General features: G+C 40.1%; 1 protein-coding gene across 1 annotated transcript in view; it reads left to right on the forward strand.

Annotated features, from left to right (window-relative positions):
• Positions 1 to 21,285, forward strand: part of LOC133225470 (sodium/hydrogen exchanger 2-like) — a 33,088-nt gene extending 11,803 nt beyond the window's left edge. Inside the window, exons 3-12 of the mRNA XM_061377875.1 lie at positions 221 to 471; positions 5,653 to 5,870; positions 7,013 to 7,215; positions 9,924 to 10,013; positions 11,313 to 11,383; positions 12,819 to 12,980; positions 13,582 to 13,678; positions 14,576 to 14,707; positions 16,532 to 16,622; positions 18,816 to 21,285. Coding sequence (XP_061233859.1) covers positions 221 to 471; positions 5,653 to 5,870; positions 7,013 to 7,215; positions 9,924 to 10,013; positions 11,313 to 11,383; positions 12,819 to 12,980; positions 13,582 to 13,678; positions 14,576 to 14,707; positions 16,532 to 16,622; positions 18,816 to 19,186 — 1,686 coding nt within the window. The 3' untranslated portion in view covers positions 19,187 to 21,285. The remainder of the gene's footprint in view (positions 1 to 220; positions 472 to 5,652; positions 5,871 to 7,012; positions 7,216 to 9,923; positions 10,014 to 11,312; positions 11,384 to 12,818; positions 12,981 to 13,581; positions 13,679 to 14,575; positions 14,708 to 16,531; positions 16,623 to 18,815) is intronic.
• Positions 21,286 to 24,478: the final 3,193 nt, after the last annotated feature.

A 24,478-nucleotide genomic window follows, 5' to 3' on the forward strand; every position in this document is an offset into this window, starting at 1 on the left:
GGTCCTTTCCAACCCTAACTATTCTATGGTTCTGTAATTCTATATGTCCCTGATGTTTGTGGTGGACAAGTAATATGCCAGAGGTAAACAACAGCCTATCTTAAAAGTAACCTCAAGATAGACAGAAAAATTCAAAATCTGACATTGAAGCAGAGGAATGTAAAAGCATAAAGAGAATGTAGAAGTTCAGAAACATAATGTGCTTTTTTTTTCCTCATAGGTCCTGTACAATTTGTTCAAGTCTTTCTGCCAGATGCACACAATTAAGGTTATTGACATATTCGCTGGGATTGCTAACTTCTTTATAGTGGGGATCGGTGGAGTATTGATTGGAATCCTTTTGGGATTTGTAGCAGCCTTTACCACCCGTTTCACCCATAAAATCCGAGTGATTGAGCCACTCTTTGTCTTCCTATACAGTTACTTGTCATACATAACAGCTGAAATGTTTCATCTCTCAGGCATCATGGCGTAAGTACCCCGAACTTCAGTACTAATAGTACTCAAGTAAGAACGTCAAAGGAAATTCCTGAATGGTCCAGGGTTTGTAAGCTTTGCCATATGGCATCATTCCACCATGCATAGCAGTGATGCTGGCTTGAGGATTTCCGGCCTGTCCCCTCCCGCTTTCATCCCATTTTCTTGGCTTGCCATCACACCAGCTGTGTCACTAAAACTGGTCATGGCATCACACCATAAACCATATCTTTGAAATGTTCCAAGTTAAAAATAATCCCTTGTATTTTCAGTGGAATTATTCTTAAATCAGTTTGGTGACCTGTGTCCTCATGTGACCTTACAACTAGTCACAAGGGCATGGCTGAGGGGTAGCCCACAGTGATGTAGGGGCAGCGATGACTGGGAGGGAGTGGGAGTGGTTGTTGGGAACTTTGTGAACTGGCTTCACTTCTGATGCCATTGTGAAACTACATATTGTGAAACTACGTCTTAACACTTAGTCATGTGAGCATCCAGTAAGTACCATTCAATGAAGACAGTACGTACATCATTAAGGCAAACTCCTGCTGGATTACAAGCACAATAAGGATTGAGTGAATGTAAAATTTTCAGAGTCTAGTCTTGTAGTGATATAACCCTTTAGTTTAGTATCTTGATACGTGTGCCTGTGTGTTACAATGCTCTCTCTACACATCATTATGTATAAAATAATATTATTCTTCCCACTTCCAACAGATAAAAATGTTTTCACTCCTGTTTTTTCACTCCTGGGCTTCAGTCAAGAGAGAACATAGCCTCTAGCTTGATGCTGTTTATACTGTAACAACCTCAACTTTAGAAAGAGCCTTTATGACATTTGATATACTTAAATGATTTGCTCTGATTCCAAGTAATATTTTTAAAGGCCAACCTTCTTCAACGACTTTGTACTGTTCTAGTGGCAAATATGAGTCATTCGGGAATTAGGAGCACAGCTTTTTATGAAAACTCAGATGCTACTTCTGAGTATCACTGTTAATACCTTATCTGATGATTATCTTTTAGGAAAGTGAATGACAGGTTTGGTATTATAGATGTGCCAGTATAAGGTTTTCTGGGACTGGGAAGCAATTTACATGGCCGTTTACAGCTGATGATTTCAGTGGTATAAAAATAGAGCTGTGCCATGAACCAAGAAGGGTTAGTACTTTAATATAAGAAGTAAAGATTGCATGGGTTTCTTTCTCTGATATAAGTCTAAATAAAGCAGCATATGCATCCACTTTGACCAAGTTCATAAATATGCCATCTCTTTCCCTAGCTTCTATTCATAGCATTTGTGTGGTTTCTAGTTTCCTCCGCTTCTGAAGTCAAATGTTCTTGACATCCTATGATCAAATACTTAAAGGGCTTCTAAACCAAAATGTGTGGCTAAACTGTACATGGAAAAGATTGTGGCAGTGTGCATGAAAATACTGATTTGGACATGCTGCACCCAGGATACAATGGAAAGGGCACACTGGGTCAGCTGGTGGCTCAGTGGACCCACTGCATGCCAGTGCCTGCAACCAGCAGGCCGGTGCTTCCAATGGCACCAAACAACCTAGTCGTTTTCATTTGTAATCCTGAGTGAGTGCAAAACTGAAAAGGAAACACAAAGTATTTCTTTTCCCTCCAACAGTGCAATAGAAAATGTTATCTTTAAAATGTCCTGTATGTTTTTTAACTCTAAATGTGTTTTGTAACAGCTAACAGAGCTGGATACATCCGTAATGCCTTAGGGGGGAGCAGGAAGGGCTCTCTGCAGCCACATAGTGTCTCAGCTGTCAAGAGACGTAAAGCGTGCCCCCTCCCAGCAGTGTTCCAAGCGCCTGTAATCTCTGCATCCACTTGGTGTAAATCTACCCCGTGCTTTTCACATTTCACTGGGCTTTGAACTGTAGAGAATATTTTGCTCTGTGTCACAGTACAGTATGCATCAGTATTGAGTTCCCTGTCGTTTTCTGCAGTGAGTCAGGATTGCTTGGGACTGACTTCAGAGTCAGCCCTCCTTTGAGCATGTAGTTGGACCAAATGACCTTGGAGCGTCCCTTACAACCCAGATTGTTTATTCGTTATATGCTTCTGTGGCCATTTATAGTTCAGCCTATAGGGAATAATTGCCTGATCTCCCCTTTCTCACCAATATTCACGTGAGTCTGTTAAACTACTGATTCCCACTTCCTGCATCAGCAGGTTTGTAAAGATACTCAGCAAGATCTTGTGGTTAGGTTTTCTACCATACTTTAGGGGAAGAATATGAGCAGGAATGTACAGTGTTACCTAATAAGAAAGATAGATACACCAAGTGCAAGTAGGAATTCACTGGCAGAGGAGCAGAGGGGAATGTAAGGTGCTTGTCCCTCTTCTGATAAGTCTATGTACTCATTCTGAGGACAAACAATTCCTGAAGCATCCCTGTATAACCCCAGCACCAGATTACCTGGCTGAAATAGTGAAGGGACTGAACCATGTCCCGATGAGCTGCAGGGAGAAAATCCTTTTCCAAAAGGGAGGAAAGAGCTTCTACTGTAATTAGAGCCAGGTCTGAATCAGGATCAGGGGTGTAAAACATACAGATGTGACTCTGAACTTTATTTGCTTGCTTCCATTTCTAATTACAATGCTGCATTTTCTGCTTACTAATTTCTCGTAAAGGCTGTGATGCAGCTGAACTAATCATATATGTGCCTTTTGTTTTGTTTTGTTTTTTTTTTGTTGTTTGCAACAGTGAATTAGCAGGCTGAAAGGAACGAACATTGAAACTACTGTAAGTTTAGTAGGTCAAGGAAACTTGAGGATTGAACCCAGTGGCCTAGTTTATTGCAGTCATGACAGAAACTGTACTGTTTGCACAGGAGGACTTTTATTCTTCAGAAGCACAGAAAGTTGAAGGTTAATTGCAACTAACTGTCCGTCTCCCCCCCATTCTTGACCAAGGCAACTACCTCAGGTCACAGAAGTAGAAGCCACAATTAATGTATGTGGTTAAGAAATGTAAAATAAAACACACCTAAGCTTTTGTTTTCATTATGGTGATAGTAAAAATTTAGTTTGGGAAGAATGCATTATAATAATGTGCATAAAATCTTGCATATTCAAAGAAATTGATTTTATATTAAACTCTAACACTACACTGCCATTTTATTTTAAAATTGAAGAGAATTCAACAGGGTTAGGTTTTTTTTTCTCATGTAAATTAGTACTCTGAGGAGATACCAGATTCATAAAGTGAGCAGTGATAGCTGTGGAATTTTACTTAACTGAAGAGTAACAAATACTGTACAGCACTATTTGTTATACTGCTGAACCAATTCATCAATTAGTTAACACTAATTTAATGAATGCAAAATGTGTCTGAAAATAATATTATCAGAGTGTTGTCCCTTTAAATTCTAGTGGTTAAGCATAGTAGATGTTTTAAGTTACAGCTTGCAAGGATCCTGATTAATCTGGTGGCAGATTCTTATCAGACATCTATTTACAGTGTCTCCATTACCTCAGGATCCAAAAACAAACCATGTCCAGAGCATGCTTCCCCATTCCCCAAGCTGCAGGGCTTTCCTAAGTGACTATAATAATGAAAACTATTTATTTAAAAAGCTAATTAGCGTTTTGCAGTGCCTTTGATGCAAACCTGACAGCCCTAAATGCTTTGGGCAGTGAGCTGCAGCTTTGAGACCCTGAAACTGCAGGTCTGGAAATGGCTGTTTTGCAGCCTACCCACTACATTCTTGCTACATTGCATTTGCTGCCCCTGCACTTGCCAGCTCCACTGTGTGCACAGTTGGCTGGAGGTAGCTGGGATGCATCAGACTTGTCATACTTGTGCAGATAAGCAGTGCATACACAGGAGAGCTGTCATGACATAAATGGAAATATTTGTAGGTCTATCAGTGCAACCTGTGGCTTGTGAAAAGCTGGTTTGCCACTGAATATGTGAGTTCTGGACAGTGAAAGTGTTAAGTAGATTTGAAACCCTTCTTTACGTATGCTTTTGAAGCTGGCCACCAGAGCTGTCTGTAAACTGAAGAACCTGGGAATGTTTGGCAGCTCCCGGGCTTGGGTGTATGTCCTGCCAAGTCGTCGGTCCTTCTCAGGACAAAATCCATGCATGGCCCAGGTCCTCTCCCACTTTCTTCCTGACATATGCAGGCACATATGTTTGCGGGATCTGTGACAAATACCCAGTTTGGGCAACTGTAAGACAAGAACAAGGAGGAGAGACATTGGCAGTCTGTCAGTATTTTCAAAAATGTAGGACCTCTTTTGTCCCAATCACATGCTCAAACTAGAAATATTACCTAAAGCCACTGAGTATTGCAGAGAGGAAGCTCACATGCTTATCTGATCTGCATCCTTTCTTCTCTGGTGGGACCCATATTAATATGATGAGCTCTGCTTCACATGCATCATGCTACTCTTGGGCCACAGAGGATGTGTGGTCTAAAAGGTCTTTTCCAACCTAAATGATTCTATGATTCTGTGAAATGCAGATGGGGCTCTGCGATAGGTGTAGTCAAGCTTTCCTTTTTCTTAGTCTTGGAGTTTGCCTAGGGTTGGAGCTAGGTTTTGCATGGCAATGGCCATTTTGTGCTGAGTAGATCTGCAGCCCTATGCAGAGGCAAAGCAAAGAGTGGCCTAAAGTGGCAGAGGATGACACAGTATCTGTAGCCTTGCTTCTTAGTTTGCCTGGGAAGAGGAGCTGACTACTGTCACTGTCACTGAGGAGAGGAATGGTTTAGTGAGACAGCTGCTAGTGGGAAGTGAGGGAAGCTCTGCCCCACGACATGCAATGTTGAGGAACATCCTGTCTGGTGTTCCTCAGCAGCAAGAGAAGCAGCACCCTGTTTTCCAGGGCTGCCCCTGGCTCTCCTCAGCTCTGCCTCATTCAAAATACAGAGTTTGTGTGACACCTGCACAGATATGTGGATTTACTATGGCAAAACTCCATACCTGATGCCTTCTCAGAAAACTCCCCACTGTGGAAAAAAACTCTTGTGCCCAAAACTGTAGGTTCAACACACCTATATATTTGAGATTGGTTATAGAATAAGTTATGCTTTTGTATTTTAAAGACAACTATGGAAAAGTGAATAATATTCTGTAGTTATAAGAAAGACAAAAAAAAACCCATTAAAACAGTGAAATAACAGGGTAATGTTTGCCTTTCAGTATTACAGCTTGTGCCATGACCATGAATAAATATGTGGAAGAAAATGTTTCTCAAAAATCCTATACAACAATAAAGTATTTCATGAAGATGCTGAGCAGTGTCAGTGAAACATTAATCTTCATCTTTATGGGAGTGTCTACAGTTGGAAAGAACCATGAGTGGAACTGGGCCTTCGTTAGCTTCACCCTCCTTTTCTGTTTAATCTGGAGGGCACTAGGTAAGCAATTACCAGTCCATGCATCAGTATTCTTTTCAAGTGAAACTTTTAACCTCTTGTCAAGTAGAAAATACAAAAAAATAGAGTCCCATCAACTTATAAGAATGGTTTTCTTATTGGCAATGTGTCCTAGACTGCAGGGTCAACTTCCACATTCTACCCGAAATGAAGCACCAAAATCAGTTTTGTTCTGACCCTGCCCATCTTAAGTGAGAGGCAGTCTGCTGTATTTTTACATGCATTAAGTACATGTACTTAAGTACGGTATATGAATTTAAGTATTTTTTTTAAATAAGCAAATTTGTCTTAAAATAATTAGCAGTTGTACAACAATTAAGGCTCATAGGTCTTAAACCTGCCCCTCACTCCAGTTTCATCTGTAATGATTCAGTCCCTCCATGTGTCAAGGCAGGTCATGTTCTGATCTGCCTCTGCACCCCTACTTCCAGCTCCCAAGTCTCCCTTCAGTGTGGAAATCTGGATTATTTTCCCTCCTGCACCTGCAACCCCACAATACCTTAGGCTGAAAAGCAGCCAAGGAGCCTGACTGCTCCCTTACTTCGTGGCCCCCAATCTTTACCTGCCTTTATACGTTTGCTCCATTCCACCACAACCTTGGAGTCTTTGCCTTCAGTACACCTGCATGCTCTGGCATCTTTTCCCTCCATTGCCAGTCCTGCATCCTTTTTGTCTATGCAAGTAAAATCAAATAAGTGAATAGAAGTTTTGAGGGTTCAAAGCACAGACTGATGGAGGTGACAAGCCAAAGGGTTCAAAAGCACCTCAAATCCTATTAAAAGAAAAAAAAAAAAAGAGTCTTGGTCTATACTGACACTGAGAATTATTGCTGTTCTAGAGGTGCAGTGTCTAGCAGATAGCTGTCTTGTGGGGATTAATTAGCCCCTTCAGGTCCTAAATCCAGCTTACCAAAAGTGGTTAGCTCACTAAATATGTTTAAGATGATGTTCTGTAGTCATTTTAGATTTTTCTTCCATGGTGTTTTCAAGCTTCTGAGTAATATTTCATTTCTTCAATAATACATAGGTAAAAAGCAAAGTGTTTAAAAACAAATATTAGCATTGTGGAGGCTTTCTTGTAATTTAATTTATTTTTCTGGTTTGTTTTTGTTTTTTTTCTTTCAGGTGTTTTTGTTCTGACTCAGATCATTAATGTGTTCCGGACAATTCCTCTCACTTTTAAGGACCAATTTATTATTGCCTATGGAGGCCTCCGAGGAGCTATTTGTTTTTCACTTGTATTTCTGCTTCCTTCTGCTGTGTTTCCCAGGAAGAAATTGTTCATCACTGCTGTTATTGTGGTGATATTCTTTACCGTTTTCATTCAGGTAATGCATTTTCTCTTACGTTCTTCTTGGACAGTTTGTAAATAAGCATTGCATAAAAATCCAGATGTACTGGAAGGAACATACTTGAAGGTACTCTTTGTGGTCATAGTTTAAAAGAAAATGCTATGCAGACCGCTGACAGGTAGCAAAGGAATGCCAGATATTAAGTACTTGTGCTAACGTGTAAGTAGCATTAAGCATTTAAGACCTAGTGAGGTTGGAGTAGAGATAAAGCATAATCTCGGTACAGCCCCAGCACTAATTCCTTGTTAGAATATTTAAAGTTGTGCATTTCTCAGGAGTTTGTGTTGGATATGGTGCACAGCGAGCAGGGGATTGAAGACACAGAGCACTGAGAGATGAACTGGAGTGTTTGAGTCTAGGTATTAGGCAGTGATACTGCAAACCAGCTGGACATCCATCCAAAAGTGCCAGGTGTGCAGAAGAAAGTAAGGAACTGGCCTCTGGTGTCAACGTGGCCATGGAGGCCTGGTCAAGGGTGACCAGGAGAGAGGGAAATGATTGAAACCAGCAAAACGTAGAGGAGGCAAAGCCCCTCAAATAAACATCTCAGGGTAGTCATTATCCAGAGAGGTGAAAGCGATGTGAGGGGCTAGTACATGGAAATACAGGTCTGTGGGAAAAAAATTTTTAGCCTTTTAAATGGATAAATGTGCCATGGGAAGTATCTGTGCTTATGCTTAGGAAAGAGGAAAAGGTGGCTGGAGCAGCTGTAAATCTGTTAGTTGACCTTAGCATGTAAGCTGTGAAACTTGATTTTAGAGGGTAGAATAATTTTAAATATAGACATAAATGGAATGCGTTATGAAATGTAACGTGGTTTACCAAAGGGAAGCCTGATATCATTCTTTAATAAGCCAGTTTATATTCTAGAGTAATCTCATCCAACTTCACTATTGTAAAATCTTTGGGGAAGGGGACTGCATCGGAGATTGTTAGTTTAACTACTCATTAAACTGAGGTTTTGACATTAGTATAATTGTAAAGTGAATGAGGAAGGGGCTGACAGTTTCTCCTTTAAAGGGAAAGAGAAGCACATGGTTCTTTGGGTCAGAAAGACCTCTGGGGATCTCTAGTCCAACCCTGTGCCCAGAACAAGGACACCTTCAAAGCTAAACCATGTGCTTGGGGCCACATCAAGTTGAGTTCTGAATATCTCTATGGTTGGAGATTGCCCAGCCTCTCTGGACATTTGCTCTAAAGTTCAACCTGGGTTCCTGGAGAAGGTTTAGTTTAATATTCTCATTACTAACCATAGCACATGAACACAGGAATTTTTTATTGTTCGTGTTTCTTGAGTACAGGCTTTGGAAGGTGTTCTTAGGATGCCAGTGAGATAGGGTGTTATGTAGAAAGAAGAGAATAACAGAGATAATATGGTAGAAACAGAATAAAATTTAGCAGTAATAAGTGCAAACATCTTGTTAGGACTCTCTTACTAGGGGTTTCTCATATGAAATGAGAACCTTTCATTTGGAAAAAAATAGGGAAAAAAACATTACTTGATAATGGGGTAGAGTTTAAGCCACCAATATCATGGGAGCAGAATAAAGGCATAGTTGATCTTAAGACGTACTGAGACATGTATTTCCATCAGAGAATAGTGTAATGTTCTAGAGTGATTGTGGGACTGGGAGGCCTGTCATGTGAAAGGAGACCAGAATGCCTTGGCCTTAGCAAATTGAAGAAGAGGCAATATAATTAATGTTTATATGAGGGAGTGAACACCCAAGGAGGAACACTGTTTAAACTAAAAAGACAAATGCTGGCACAAGAACAAAGTGGTTACAAAGTGACCATGACGCAATTAAGAAGCAGCTTTCTAATTATCAGAACAATGAAGTTCAGGATGAGTGTTCTAGTATGAGCAATGGGGCAGAGAAACCTAACTACTTTAAGATAAAGCTGGATTCAGTTATGAGAAGAAATATGTGACCTGGTTGTCTGGGACAGTAGGGACTGATCTTAACACCATGATGGATTCATTCCCCTCCCTTGTGCCAGTGCACCTATACGAATAAACAAATTATGTCAATTCTTCCACAAATAGTTATTAAACACCATTATATCATTCTGGGATAGCCAAAACATTCTGTTCCTTCTCTGAGAATAGTCAGACAAAGACAAAAGCATTAGTGTCATGATCTTGAATAGAAATTTTAGTGCTAATGTTGACACATCTTTGAGTACCTGTTTTGGAAGTAATCACTAAAACAGGGACTTCTATGCTTGTTTTGGAATGATGTGGGATCCATTTATTAATTCAGAAAAAAAGTGAGGGTTTTTCTAACACATAACAGAACTGAAAAAAGCCTCCAACAAACCAAGTTTAAAAATACTGTGTATGGGGCAAGTATATTCTGCACGGGGTTTGCCAAGTTGCCTTTATTGGACTTCTTAGCTCTAGAGAGCCCCATCCTTCCTTCTGTTGCATTGACGGAGTCTGTGTTACGACAAGGACTTCCTAGCTAAGTGCACACCTGATGATGACAAGAGTAAATTCATTGTTATAATTACTGTGTCAGGCTGGATTTTGGGGTTAGGAAGGTGAAAGTGTATCCAGAGCTAAAAAGCTATCTACAGCCATTTTCAGTGCGCTGGCAGAGATGGAAGAGACTGACAGGCTTATTTATTTATTTATTTATTTATTTTTATGGAAAAGCCGTGTATTTTTTTTCTCTTTACAGGGAATAACAATTCGCCCACTGGTGGAGTTTCTTGATGTCAAAAGGTCAAACAAAAAGCAGCCAGCTGTCAGTGAAGAAATTTATAACAGGGTACGTTGCAGCTCCAGTGTCATAGATGAAACCCTCTTACAGATGAAATTCCAGGTGTCTTTCAGTAAGACAAGGATTCAGTATACAGTATTACAGAGAAGCACATGCTCTTTTAGGTTTGCTAGCTGTTAATACGCACAAAACCTGTAAAGCTTATGTTTAACTTTTGACAATTACCAAAATTAGCATTACTGCGTATCACTGTTTTTGAATCTTCACTCTCTTAATTGTTCACTTCTTGAAGCACATTAAATTTCTGTAGTTTGTTTCACATTATGAGGTACATGTTGTTTTGGAAATTTGTTACACGAGGAAACATTTGCCAAGGCAACTACATTACATTGCATTTGGGTTAGTTTAACTAAACAAATGCAAACTGCTAAACACTCTTAGATGTAACTCTCCCATCATCAGCCTCTTTATGGATTTGTATTTGGTATGTGTACATCTCCAGTTATTGAGGTTTATTAGCTATGTATATTCTTGAATGTATGTCTCCTTGCAGCGTAACTGTGGCAGGTGGCTTGGAATTCCAAAAATGAGGAATAATAAGGGCTGCGTTCAGCAAAGAAGTTAATCTAGGCATCTAAAAGTGTTATTAGAATTTATCCTTTGGGCCTGTGTACCAGGATTTCCCCTGGAGTTTAAGAGATACTACTATAGTACTTGGATTAAGAGTAAATGAGCTGCCTCTGGGGATCAAGTAAGATCTTAGCTGAACTGATTCACTCTTTTGTAATTCGTAATAGGCTGAGGAACAATGTGTTTCTAATATTAGGTAATGAGGATGCTTTGAGGTGAGGCTAAACCATGGTTCCCTAAAATAAGAGCTCAGGACCTGAATGCTGGATGTCTCAGCCCTATTCTGTGCATCCCAATGGGCCGGTTCTGATGTGGGGAGCTGCTGCCCACTCAAGCTGTCTCCTCCACAAAGTCATACCTGGTTCACTTGCAGCCCTGGGGAAGTCCCTGGAGAGGTCCCAGGCATAGCCTTGAGGGGTTAGGGAACTTAAGTAAAAATATGGGAAAAACCTTCAGATTCAGACAAAAGCTCAGCAATATTGACATTGAGGATATTAGCAGCTCACTTCTGTCCTTTTGGGGCTGTGAACTAAAGGAAGCTCCAGGGGCAAAATCAAAGTCTGCCTGAGTTTGATTTGACTGCATTTAGTTAAATTGAAGTATTGTCCTGAATTCTGACCAGTTGCTTGTTTCGAAGTAAGTTAGAAATTAATAATGTCTGAGGGCAAGCCAGGTGATGTTTATAAATTTATGTAATGAACCAATGTTTCCCTTTAGTTCTTTGACCATGTGAAAGCTGGAATTGAAGATGTGTGTGGACACTGGGGTCACAACTTCTGGAGAGATAAGTAAGAATGGCATTTAAACCTCTGTTACACAAGAGAGGCTGAACTGGCTCAGCAGCATCAAATGAAGGCTTTTGGGCATCTTATTTCATTTTCAGCATTTTATTCTTGAAAGTGGATGGTTGTTTTTAGAACGTGTGGGTTACAAAGGAAAAGCAGCAAAACAATGTCCTTTACTAAACCACAAGCAAGTAGAACAAAGTCTCCGGCTGGGAAGAAAGGCAGCCCTCTGATCCCAGGGTGAAGTATGGTACCTCCTGAGGGTGTGTGTCCTTTCTATGTTTCTGACTGTTTCAGAGCATTTCCTGTATTTCTGTGGAGCCTTTCATCCCATCCAGCTTTCCTCCTACAAATTGTATGTCTTTGCAGTGTTAAGTGAGGGGTTAGTTTCCTGTTTGATGGGAAACATGCAAAAGATTTGGGACTTTCTCTAGGAAGATAAAGCAGTAGCTGGCATGAGGTACATGAGACATGCTAATGACAGGCAGCTCCACAGTTCTTGATGGTGTTATTTAAGACTTAGTTAAGAAGATTACTACTGTCAATACTTGAATTGTTCATGTTTCATTTTAGTTGCTGAATCATCATCATCATTGGTTTGGATCTAACTCCCTTTTCTCAGGAGCACACTCTTTTAACACCCAAATCCTTTAGACCCAAAGCGTGGGCATTACTCACCCACCTTCTAGTCACTGTTCCAACAAGAATTAAGTGGTTTATACACAGAGAAACAGCACCATCAGGAAGGATGGAGAAGAACCCTCTCCAAATGGCTTAAGGGCAGCACAGTGAGGACACTCCTGATAGGTGCAGGACATGGGTACAACTTTTCTTTACTCAGCCTTATTCTTCTTCAGTCTGTGTGAGATCTTTAATGAACAGATTATGGAGCAAAGTATTGCCCCACCTCTTCATGACCTTCAGATGCAAATTCAAGAATAATGTCAAAGTGGCCAGAGGGCAGAATACCTTCTGACATACAAAATCACCCTGGCTGTAATGAATGTTTTTTCTCTAAGCATCCAAGAGGGTTGCAGTTGCTTTGGAGAAAGGGAGAACTTCCAGAACAAGCTAAATTTCAAAGAAAAAGCAGCAATGCAAATTTAGACCTTCTATTTGTTATTACAGTAAATATTTAATGTTCTCTTTGTCTCCAAGAAAATGGAGAATTAAAATAATATTATCTAATAACACAGAATACCTGAAAGTTAGCTAGGGAGACTGTCCATTAATGTATTAACCAAAACACAGGTTAAGACTATCTGAAGCAAAGATGAATTTGATCCTTTTTTTATGTTACTTAGCTGTAGGTTGTTAATATGAACAGACACATTCCCAGGTAAGAAAAGCCTTCACGATTGCATTAGCTACAGTATATTGGCTTTGCTTAATATGCACATAAAAATTAAGTGGTTGGGTTGGTTTGCCTCACATACAGGTTTAAAAAGTTTGACAATAAATACCTGCGAAGACTTCTAATCCGGGAGAACCAGCCCAAATCCAGCATTGTTTCTTTATACAAGAAGCTGGAAATCAAACATGCCATTGAGATGGCAGAAAGTGGAATGATAAGTAAGGTCCCATCTTCAGTGTCTCTCAGGTAAGTAAGCAATGCCAGCATGGCCAAGCATTTCAGCTGGGTCATGTAATGTATTTCACAGCCCAGTCTGTAGGCAGAATAATCAATCACTTTAACTTGGGACACTTGTGTCCAAATGTCACCTGAAGATTAAGCGGATATGAAACGAGCATTTTGCCTGCAGCTCACACATGGAATGCTTGGTGAGCTGTGCTCGTCTGGAGTGTGTAATTTTACAAGGGCAGCTGCTTACGGGAACATTGATTTGCTGTGTTGAGCGGAGCTGGATTTGAACCAGTGCCTGCCCATCTGCTGTGAATAGCTACAAGGGAAGCCCGAGGGGCATTTGAAACGTACCTTATCAAATTTAGAATTGAATGTACTTTTTATCAAATCTTGGAGGCTGAGTTTTGAGCCTTACAACTGACTCAAATGAGATAAAGCTTTCATTCCTAGACATGTTATGTTTTCACCTGTTCCTCAGTTGCTTTGAAATGCTGTTTCCAAGTCTAACAAAGGAAATAGTTCAAATGTAGTTTTCAATCATAAAAATAAAATTCTTCCTCTCTCTCTTTCTGTCCCACTCTCCTCTATTTTCCCTTTTTTTTTAATCCTGCCACAGTGAATATCATGAAGGAAAGATAAAGCCACTTTCTCCCACTGAAATGGAAAATATGCGGGAAATACTAACAAAGAATCTCTACCAAATACGACATAGAGTAAGGATGAAGTTTTGCATACTTAAATATCCCACTATTCTTTGAATATACTGATTACGCTTCTAACGTATCTTTGGGCTGGTACCTCTGCTGTACCGTATCACAATAATTAGTGCTGTTACTTACTTTATTGCCTATGAATCCATATCCTTTCATATGTACAGAAACTATTCATACTCCTTTATGTAAATAGCTTACTTGATATTATACTCTTGATACACCTTAATTTTTTTGTCATATTATCTGCAATCTACTCACATTATTTAAAGAGAATCATAGGTTCAAATTCAACCCAACACTGTCTACTTACATCAGTATTTTGGGCACTTCATGATTTGGGATTAGATTTTCCATTTGCCTCCAGTGATGAAGTTGTTTTTATTAAGAGCAGAGGTGATGAGCTGGAAAAATAGTGAAATAAAAGCAAAAGGACATTTCACATTTATCCTCCTGGGGCTAAAGAGTTTGAATGCCTGAGCCCTTGGAAAACATTCAAAAGTGGAGCAAGCTTCAGTTTGCTGGAGGTAAAAATGACTTGCCCCTAGGTGACTCATCGCTTTCCGAAGTGCATCCGCTACTGACATACTGAATGAGCTAGTGAGAATAGGGGGTGAACACTGTATGAAGCCAGCTTTTTCATATTTCTGTTTCATTATAAAGATCAGCAGGTTAAAAAAAAGTGACAAACAAAAAAACTTGCTTGTGAATGGGATGACTAAAAAAATGCTGGTGTAATTACTGTTCTTGCTCTTAATCATCTGCAGTGTGATTTTGTTCACAAGGATTTATGATGCTTATTAAAGCATTAAAGCAAAAACCCTGTTTTGCACTGGGTACATAGCTCAATGCATTTGACATTATGCTTTTCAGAGTGTGACCACTGCTTTTATTTTTCAGACAATGTCATATAACCGACACAGTCTGGCTGCAGATGCAAATGAAAAGCAGGCCAAAGAAATCCTGATCCGGCGGCGGCACAGCCTGAGGGAGAGCCTGAGGAAAACGAACAGCCTGTCAAGAGAAAGACCGGTACTTGCATTTTGGTTGTTTCATAGAAAGCAGTTCTTTGTAGCTAAATGTCATACAGAAAGAAAATCTTCTGAAATGCAGAAAAAATAAATCCTGGATTTGGAAGACAACTGCACATATAATGTCACACTTACATTTTGAGTTGCACACATGGACTTCTTGTTGACCCCTTCAGCAAAGCTTCAGTCTTGTAGAATGTGATATGGGAGTGGGATCTGCTGACATAATTTTAACTCGGGGTTGCTGAACAGGCTCTGTACAGAGTGTACTTCTAAGGTATGGTCAGTATTCTCTATCAGTATTTTGATGAAGAGGGATGATCAAGGTCAAAAATGACTTTCAGATACACAAAGCTACTGCTCTAAAATACAGGAAAGGGAACTTTCAATTGAGTCAGAATGAGCTTTTCACTTGAAAAATGTTATGGGCTCTTTAGTATTCATAAAATGTAGTCAGGACTTCAGGTTTTGACAGAGAATAGGAAAACCTCTAGGAATGGTATCGTATGATAATATTTGGCTCTCTGAGGCAGTCATGCAATACCTTCACTGTAAACTTCAGACTATATTTGAGTGGAGCACACTGGTTCAGGAGGCAAGCTGATCCCTGAAATTATTTTCCCATTTTGTGTATCAGGGAAATTAACCATCCTATGAATATGTATTTTTGTGTTACAGAAGTACTTAGTGACTGTTGTCCTCATTGATACAGTTGCCCTTCAGCAGCTGAGGCTGCAATGATGTGCCCGATAGGCGCTATATCTCATTTGTGATCATTATCAGGGCTACTATGGTGTCAATTGTGACAATAAATTTATTCCTAAAGTATTTTTTATCTCTGAACCACAGTTACATATTTTGCCTTTGTCATACGAATAAATTATTTACTAGGTGGAATAATGAAGAGACTCAGCAGGATTGAGACGTTTTTGGGGCAGGGAGAGAAACAGGGTATCCATCAGCTTTTTAAAATGCACAGGCTGTAATTTTAAAAGTAATTATCCGTGTGTAAATCCACCACGGAGGGAAGCAGAGCGGTCTTGAGCAGCACAACAATATCCAAGGTGGAAAAATCTCTCATGGAAAATAACTTGCAGGTTCCCATTGATGTGCAACAAGCAGAGGAGAGCTGGTAGACTGTAAAGGTTTTTAAAAATCTTTGTAAGAAAGAATGCCCTTGAGAAACATTTGGCTTTAAAAAAAAATGCAGTCTGTCCTGGAAAGTACCTCTCATGTTCCAGGAAGTATGAGGTGTGCTCCCACAGCCTTTACAGCTTAGTCTGGGGAAAACAACAATTTTATGTCCTGAACTGGTAAATGGTCATGCTGGTACCCAACTTCCTCATCAACACCAGTGTGATTAGTCAACTGTATAAAGTCATTTATATGTATAAAGTGCTTGCAGGATCAGAATACAAACTAGTGCCTGAGCTTCAGCCTCAACCCGATTTTTGCAGCTGACTAATAAAAAGTTTCAAACTGGAACTGCATGAAGTAATGCCATGTTTGCTTCCTTAGGAAAACTGGTACATGTAAAGTTGAGGTTAGAGAGCATACATTTATAAACTTTGATCCCAGAGGGCATATCAGTAGGCTTTTCTTTGATTAAGATGTTTGAGATTATTCAGTCTTTACCTTAGTTAGCACAGATGTCAACCAGCAATCAGTGTTAACTTGAGTGTGTAGTAAAAGATCACATATTAGCTAATCTCCAACTCTTCAGCTACATAAACCTGCTCAAGCCTTAGTCATGTATTTTAACATGCATTATGCAGCTACTTCAGTCTGCAATAGCTTAACATTTCTTATATTTCTTTCCACACAGGCTGCTGCAAATACAAAAAGATTCCTTTCACTTCCTAAAAACACTAAACTCCCAGAGAAACTACGAGTGAGAAATAAAACATCTTCCAGAGGTAATGAAAAAATTTCTGCTGTCTCTTTTGCCTATTTAGAAGACAAGTTTTCCAGGGGTGACTTGGGGAAATCACCATATTAATTTTTCAAATAAATACAAAATATTTTATGTGTATATGTTTTCATTCTAATGCTAATACCTTCATAGCATATTTCTAGGTTTGGATGTTTAGCAGGGATCTTAGAATATTAGAAGTTATTCGTTCTAAACCAGGTATTTGAGTGTAGAGAAATGCCCAGCAAGCTGAGTTTTGCAGGGCTTTTCCAGTTCAAATGCTGTAGTCGTGTAGTCCTCCCAGCACATCTCCTCATATGAGCAGGCAGCAGCCTGACACACTTCAGCACCAGAAACAGTGCTATGGCTCATTCTCCTTGTCTTTATCCCATAATGTCCAGATCTCCCTTCTGGATTATAGGCTTATTTGGTTTCTTTTCTCACAGGGGTCAGGGTAAAGGACAGTGCTCTGAGAACCAAACCAGAGAGGAGAATGAGGACATGAGATCTGGTTTGTAGTTCTCATGAAGAACTTCTCAAAATGCTGTGGTTTACTACCAAAATGTTATATTATTTTTTCTGCCTAAACTCACAAATGCTTTATATTGGAGTTCTTGAATTCTAATAACAACAGCAAAAAAGAAAACTAAGGCAACCATTTGATGTGAAAACTTTGCACAGTTCTATATATTACTTTTGATTATTACTGGTTGCATTGCCGTGCACTCCTTAGGAGTGCTTCCTTTCATGACAAGCAACCATCAAGATCTCTTGCTGGGAAGATTAAATCTCTGCACAGTCACTAAAATTTCCTGATCCCCACCCCAATATTTTCCACTTTTCCAAATTAATCGAGCAATAACCATGCTTTTGTCTGTTAATAATTACATTTTTGCTCTCCTCGGGGTAGGATGCCTTTTATTCTGTAGTTATGTCTGCAGAGGTCACCTACTGTCACCTAGAATTAAAGAGGAAATGTGCCTCCAGGTTACTCAATTGTCAAAAAATACATTATTTGACATATTTAGGGGGGAAAAAGCCTGCAAAAACAATCTGACAAAGAACCTCCTTGATATATAATTATCTGGGTGAATGGACAATTATGTGGTGATACATTTTTTTGACCTCTTCCTCACCTTTCTAAAAGAAATAAAATGTAGGCTACCAATGGAAGATGTTCCTGTGACAGTTGCACAGTACACAAGTCTTTGCTTTGCTATATTTAAAACATCATATCTGACTTAAGTCTAAGAATAGATCTGAGGCAGTCATAAATGATTGTTAAAATGGATATCAAATGACTGAAGTGTGCAAGTTTTGATGAAGATATTTATCAATTTAAAATAAGTCTGATGTGCAAAACACGTACATGTGCGCATCCAGAAAGTTGTCAGCTTGGTTTACCCAATAGTGATCATTTTAGAGCCCTAGAGCCTTTATGCCAGCTTGTGATTATGCCAGCTTTCTCCTGACCATTTTCTACCCTGCTGTGAGGGGAGAAGGAGTCTGCAGCACTTTCAACTTGTGAGATTTGCCCTGTGGATTTTCTGTGATATAGTACATTCAGGAGTATTGTAGTGGTTTAAACCCAGACAGACAGCTTGTTCACTCACTCCCCCCAGTATTAACCAGTATAAACCACTACAAGTATTAAGGATGGGGTGTTTCCTCCCATCTGTACGCTGACCTTGGGAGATCCTTTGCTCAGTGGAGTATAGACACTCCTTTTCCAAATTCAGGTTTCTACATCCCCTGTACATGTTGTGCTCTGGAAAAGCCTCAGATTAGATTTCCTGGGATATGAGGGTGAGAAATCTGGATTTTGTATCCTGCTTGGACATAAGCAGGGACTAGAACCCAGGTAACTCAGAGAGAGACATGTCCAGTTTTTCCATGTTCAGAGCCAGAACTGGGGAAATGTCAACTCAAACAGGGAGAGGCACTTGGTGATTAAGGAGCAGCTGAGTAAGGGCTTTCTAAAGAGCACAGTTTTGAGGGGAAGGATATTTGGAAGTCAAATCTATCCTTTGTCTTGGCAAAGTTAACTGTCTATTACTAGTCTAATCAGAAAGCACTGAATTTAGTACATAGGGAATCATTCTTCTATGGATGCTAGTGCTCAGTATACTGTTTTTCAGATATTCCTGAAACAGTAATATTCTGCACCTAAAACTTTAATTTTGTTTTCAATTAACAGTGGGTGACAGCAGTGACTCTGAGATGGATGCTGCTACCACAGTGCTCAATCTAAGACCCAGAGCAGGGAAAATCTTGAGAGACCAGAGGCTGAGACAGCAGAGGCCACTGCCTGAGTTTAGGGTGGAGTGGAAGAATGAAGTTGATGGGAGCCAGGATGGACGAGGAGAGCAGCAGGAGCCAAGTGCCTTGCCTCAGCCATCCATTGGGTTCAGGCAGCCACTGCTGACAAGACCAAGATTTGGCACTTTGAGCAGGGAAGATTTGACTGCAGACCATGGGTCAGCAAGACCTGTGCCGCCACCACGATTAGTTAGGCAGGCATCGCAAGGGGAGAGGCAGAGAAACAAGCCTGAGAACCAGCCATACTGAACATGGCAAAGAGAAAACTATTGGTAATAAACCACGGATGTGTCAGATTAGAATTCTATCTGATCTGATTATGGGAGCCATTAAAAAAGAAAAAAAAGCCTCAATGTGGATCTGACCACTTCCATTGGGTAAAGTCAATGCCATCAACTAAGTGAAAGGATTACTGGAGCAACTGCAAAGCTGAAGATATAAAAACAATCTCTTTTATAAATAACTTACGGCAATGCTTTAATTACTTTATTTCCACTATTAAGACAGGATGGAAATGTGCCTTATCACATCATCTCTTGTGGAACCAAGTCGTGCTGTTCAATACCCAGTTATCCACTGAAAATCATTGTTGAAAGTCTGGTGATGAATGGATTCTTAAAAAAATTTTGTATCATTTCAGATTTTATTTATAATCAAATAATACTTGTTTTAACCAGAGCTTTATTATGAGTAACACTGAAAATTGCACAATGCACCTATCATATAGACTTTGCAAGAAGAATAAATATATTCCTGAAATGCAGTTTGTTTGAAGAGCTGTGATGCAGCAAAAGACGAAGAAGAGAAGGAATAAGCTGTAGGAGCAAGACTGCAAATACAGTTTATAGAAAAGAGCTGTAACAGAGACAAGACCTGAATAGCTTGAATTTTTACTTCCTGAATTTTTGGCAATATGTTACCTTTGAAAGGTACTGAGGATCACCAAAGGAAATCTGACCTTCAGTAATGTCAACAAGAGCTGAGAGCACCTAGCAGGGCACCAGAAGCCCTAAAAAGAGAAAACTTCAAGCGGATAAATAATGTACTTATTAAAAACAGCTTTTTGCACCTTAGTTTCTCGGTTGCAGTGCAAGCCCAGCAGTAGAATAGTTGCAAAGCACTGCATGTAGACAAAGTGAGCAGTCTGTTCGAGTCAGGGACCACTGAGGCTCAAGAAAGCTCTTAAACTCATGCTTGTGATCCTGGTCAACTTGTTTTACTTTTTGTTTTCTCATCTGTAAAAGGGAAAAGATAATCTTTTCTTTGTCTGAGCTGTACACTTTAAGGAACAAAAGTGTTCCATCTGATTTGTTTGTACAGAAAAGTAGCACAGTGGGGCCCTGGAATCAGTTGAAGTCACTGAGCACCTTAATCACACCCATAAGAAACATGGACTTCTTTATCCTAGTGTAAATGACTGCCATTTGAGTGAATATGGGAAGGGAGGGTGCATTAAAATAAATGATACTTAACTGTAGCTCTCAGGAATTTGCACTTTCTGTCCCACTTAATCTGTCTTAAGTTTTGAGCTTGCTTTAGTACAGATACACATTTCAGCACAATGCAGAAATCATTTTCATTCTATTTGTTATAAGACTGATAACTTTCATTGAAGAATGTACACTGTGAAATCATACGTTTTCTTTTTCATTAGCACATTTCTAAATCTGTGGGCAATAAGATTCTTTTTTTTATTTAAGCTTGTTTTGAAATAACTATTAAAAATCAGAATTTCCTTTTAAAATCACAGGGTAGATTTCTTTCAAACGTTTGTGGGTGGGATTGATGACTTAGTTTTATAATGTGCATTTAAGACTTTCCTTTTTCTAACAGCTTTTCCAGAATATTTATTTCATGTATGTATTTGAAATGTCAAAACTTCCTAAACTCTTTTATTGGCACAGGTCTTTTAGTCTTTTCCCTCTGTTCCAGCTATGGAAGTTTCTGCTGTGTGTCAAATGCAAAGTTTAAGCTGCAGAGGGATGTCTGTGTGAACCCTCGAAATCTCAGTCAAATGTTCATGCTCTTTTCAACAAATGATTTATATAGAAGGCAATATTCATCTCCTGTAGGGAAATAAAACTGGGTTCAAACAAAGCCAACAAGCCTTAAAAACAAATTTAATTTTGTCTTGCAACAGGAAAACATGCTTCATCAGTAAAATTGCCAGTGAGTACTCTCTCACTGCATTATCAGGATGATCTTATTTTCTGAATAAGAAAAAACCCTTGAGTTTGGATTTCAGTTTTGAAACCACATCCTCCTTGCATATCAGACTGTTTAGATGTTTTATATTAGGCCCATCTGGAATCTAACCAAATAAATAAATGTGTAATGTTGTACATCAACATTTGTTTTACTCCCTCTGGAGTTTTCTCATTCATATGCTGGCAATGACCAAGCAATTGGCTTATATCTGGGGAAAGCTGCCTTTTTTCAAATGGTTGTCATTTTTTATGGCACAGTTTTAAATAATGAATGTAGGTTTCAGCAACCTTACTGCTTTGCTGGTTGTCCATTAGTACACTGCATGCTCAGATCATTGGTACTTGAAGTGAATGTCCCATAGTACAAGCAGATCAAATTGGAGGTCGTTTTTATCAAATATGGTCATAAGTTCCTGGTGCTTCGAAACATACTAGCACATTGTTACCCTTACAGAGCACTTTGAGATCCACAGAATACAAGTATCAAGGCAGATCTCCAGCATGGTTATGCAGTGAAGCAGAATTACAAATCTCCTTGCAAGTGCTCTCTCCCTTCCCTACTCCTGCTCTTCCCACCGTTTTCAGGCTCTTTTCCTCTAGTGCTGGGTCAGACCCTCATCACCTCTGAGATCTGCTTTCCTGGGTGTTCTCCTTTTCAGTAGCAATGACAGCACCAGGTGATGCAGTCTGTGTCCAAGGTCACCCTCCTCATTCGACTCGTGCTCTGGTTTGAGTCAGGGGTTTGCCTTTTCCTATCCTGCAAAAGAAAAACAAGATCAATAGCACTTTCTGATCTTTCTAAAAGCCTATCTAACTTCAGCTCTCAGAGGAGACTTCCTTTCTGTTGTATTCATGAGTTTGTCTGCTGAAGAATAAAATGCCAAATAAATCTGTCCTCGAGCACCATCTGATGGGGAAAGTGATGTATTGACTGGAAACGTGTTTTTCAGGAAACCGCATCTCCAACAATGACAGGGAAACTTGCCAAATCCACATACAATTCTTTTTTGTTTCCAGATGGACTCGCCAATACACTGTGTAGTATTGATATTTTATTGCCTTTTGAAGGAAGCACAATGTCCAATTTTCCAGTTTTAGGGGCAGTAGGAATATATATGTTACACTGAAGTAGGGTTTTCTAAGAATTTCTTTCACCCTTTACCTGCTAAAAGGCCTATAAATTGAAATTTAATATAAATATACCTAAGAAAGTAGGTACAGGAAGGGCTACAGATCAGATGGACATCCAGTTATCTGTTTTGAGCAGATATTTGAAAATGAAAATGAGATAAAATGAGATGCCATAAAAGGCAAAGTTTACTAACTTGGTACTAAAGTATGCTGCAAACTCTACTGAAACCACAGGTGCTCAACAAAAGAAAACCATGCTGCATAGCAATTTAGAAACTTGATATTCTTCTCAACTGAAGCCACATAGAAATCACATGGAAAAACAAAGTTTAAAATTTGGCCAAAATAACATGCACGCTGTTATGAAGGGTATGTTAGCGTCTCTGCGAGCTAACACACTGCATCCTGCACTGCCTTTTTCAAGAGATGCCAAGTCCACCAAATCCAGACACCAGCGGCATTGTAAGGCTGACACTGCAAGAAATGCTTCAGCTGGTCACTATTTCCAAAACTGTCTAAGTTCTACCAACATCCCCTAATCTTGAAGAAAAGATGAAGTATTTTGAAATTGGCTGGAGGAATGCTTTTTGTACTACAAGAGCTCTGATCCTATAAAGATAGGCTTGTGAATGTGCTTAAAGCATGGTGTCTGCAATACATGGCCCCAGCCAGGCCAACAATAGATTGGAGGCTCAGGTCGGAAAACATGATGGAGGGGGCATCAAACCCAAGCATGAGAAGGAGAAACTGCTTCAGGACACAGTGGCAGAGGTCATGGACTACCTGATTCATGTTATGTTTAAATCTGGGAGAGATTTATTCCTCTCAGATGTTATCCCTCATTTCAGCAGTCATCCCACCATGTTTCCATGATGGCATCTGTAATAGTTTTCCACAGCTGCACAGTGACTTCCAGCTCCTCCTGTTTGTTGTGTATGCTGTGTGCATTGGTATGCATGCACTTCAGTTGGGCTATGGATCCCACCACCTTTTTATGGGGAGCTCTAATTCCTATATGACCATTCTCAGGCACTTCTGTGGTTTCTGACACATCAATAACCCTTGTGTTTTTGATGCCAGGTGGATCTCCATCCCCTACCTCCACTGGGACAGCAGTCCAAAGGACCTCGCTAGCATGTTGTCCCTCAAACATCTGTGTGGTGCCCCCAGGCTTATCTCTAGTGAGCCTGTTTTTATCCCTTTCCCCCTTTAAATCTAGTTTAAAGCTATTTCCATGAGCCCTGCAAACTCCTGTGCAAAGATCCTGTCCCCCCTTTGAGACAAGGAAGGTGTACCCCATCCTTCACCATCACCAGCAGGCCTGGTGTCATGCAAATTGACCCATGATCAAAAACCCCCAAATTCTGCCAGTGACACCAGGCTTGGAGCCAGGTATTGATCTGATGGCTCTTCTTGTTTCTTCCATCATCATTCCCTGCAACTGGAGGCATAGAAGAAAACACTACTTGTGCTCCTGATTCTTTAACCTGTTGTCCCAAGGCCACAAAGTCTTCTTGATTGCCCTCAGACTTCTTGTTGCAAGTCTTCATTGCTACCTACCTGAAAAATCTGATAATAATCTGAGGGCTGTCCCAAGGTAGGAAGCTTCCTCATCTCTCACCTTTAACCTGGGTCGCAGGGAGACAGCAGGCTTTCCAAAGAAGTGGATCAGTCTGAATTTTGGGCCTTCTGTTCTCCTCAGAAGGGAGTCTCCTATGACAATGACCTATCTTTTCTTTATGGGAGCAGGGTGTAGGCTGGCTTAACCTCGGTGACACCTCCACCCTAGATGAACCATTGTCCTCCTTGTTTTTCAGTTCCACTGGCAGAGCCTCATACCTATTGTGCAAGGGCACCTGGGAAGGTGGGGCAGTGACAGAGGAGATTCGCCTGATGCGCTGGGCAGGAACTTGTCACCACTGCCCCCTATCCCTTATGCCACTGTGCACAACCAGGCAGAGAAAAGACAGGGAACCCTCTGTATCGCATCCTGTGTGGCTGCTGGGACTGTCTCAGGGAAGGTAGAGTGTGATTCCAGTAGTCTCCCTGTCTCGTTCTCCCTAATAGTCCTCAACCTACTCACCTCCTCCTGCAGCTGTAAGGAGGAGTCACCACATGAAGTAGTTCCTGTACCTGTCACACCTCCTTATAGTTGTGCTCACTCCTGCCATCTGATAGCTCCATAGAGCACACACTGCAGCCA

This window comes from Neopsephotus bourkii, unplaced genomic scaffold (genome assembly GCF_033783945.1).
Source record: "Neopsephotus bourkii isolate Nb327-2 ecotype Australia unplaced genomic scaffold, CSIRO-AGI_Nbou_v1 NB_1760, whole genome shotgun sequence".
NCBI lineage: Eukaryota > Metazoa > Chordata > Aves > Psittaciformes > Psittacidae > Neopsephotus > Neopsephotus bourkii.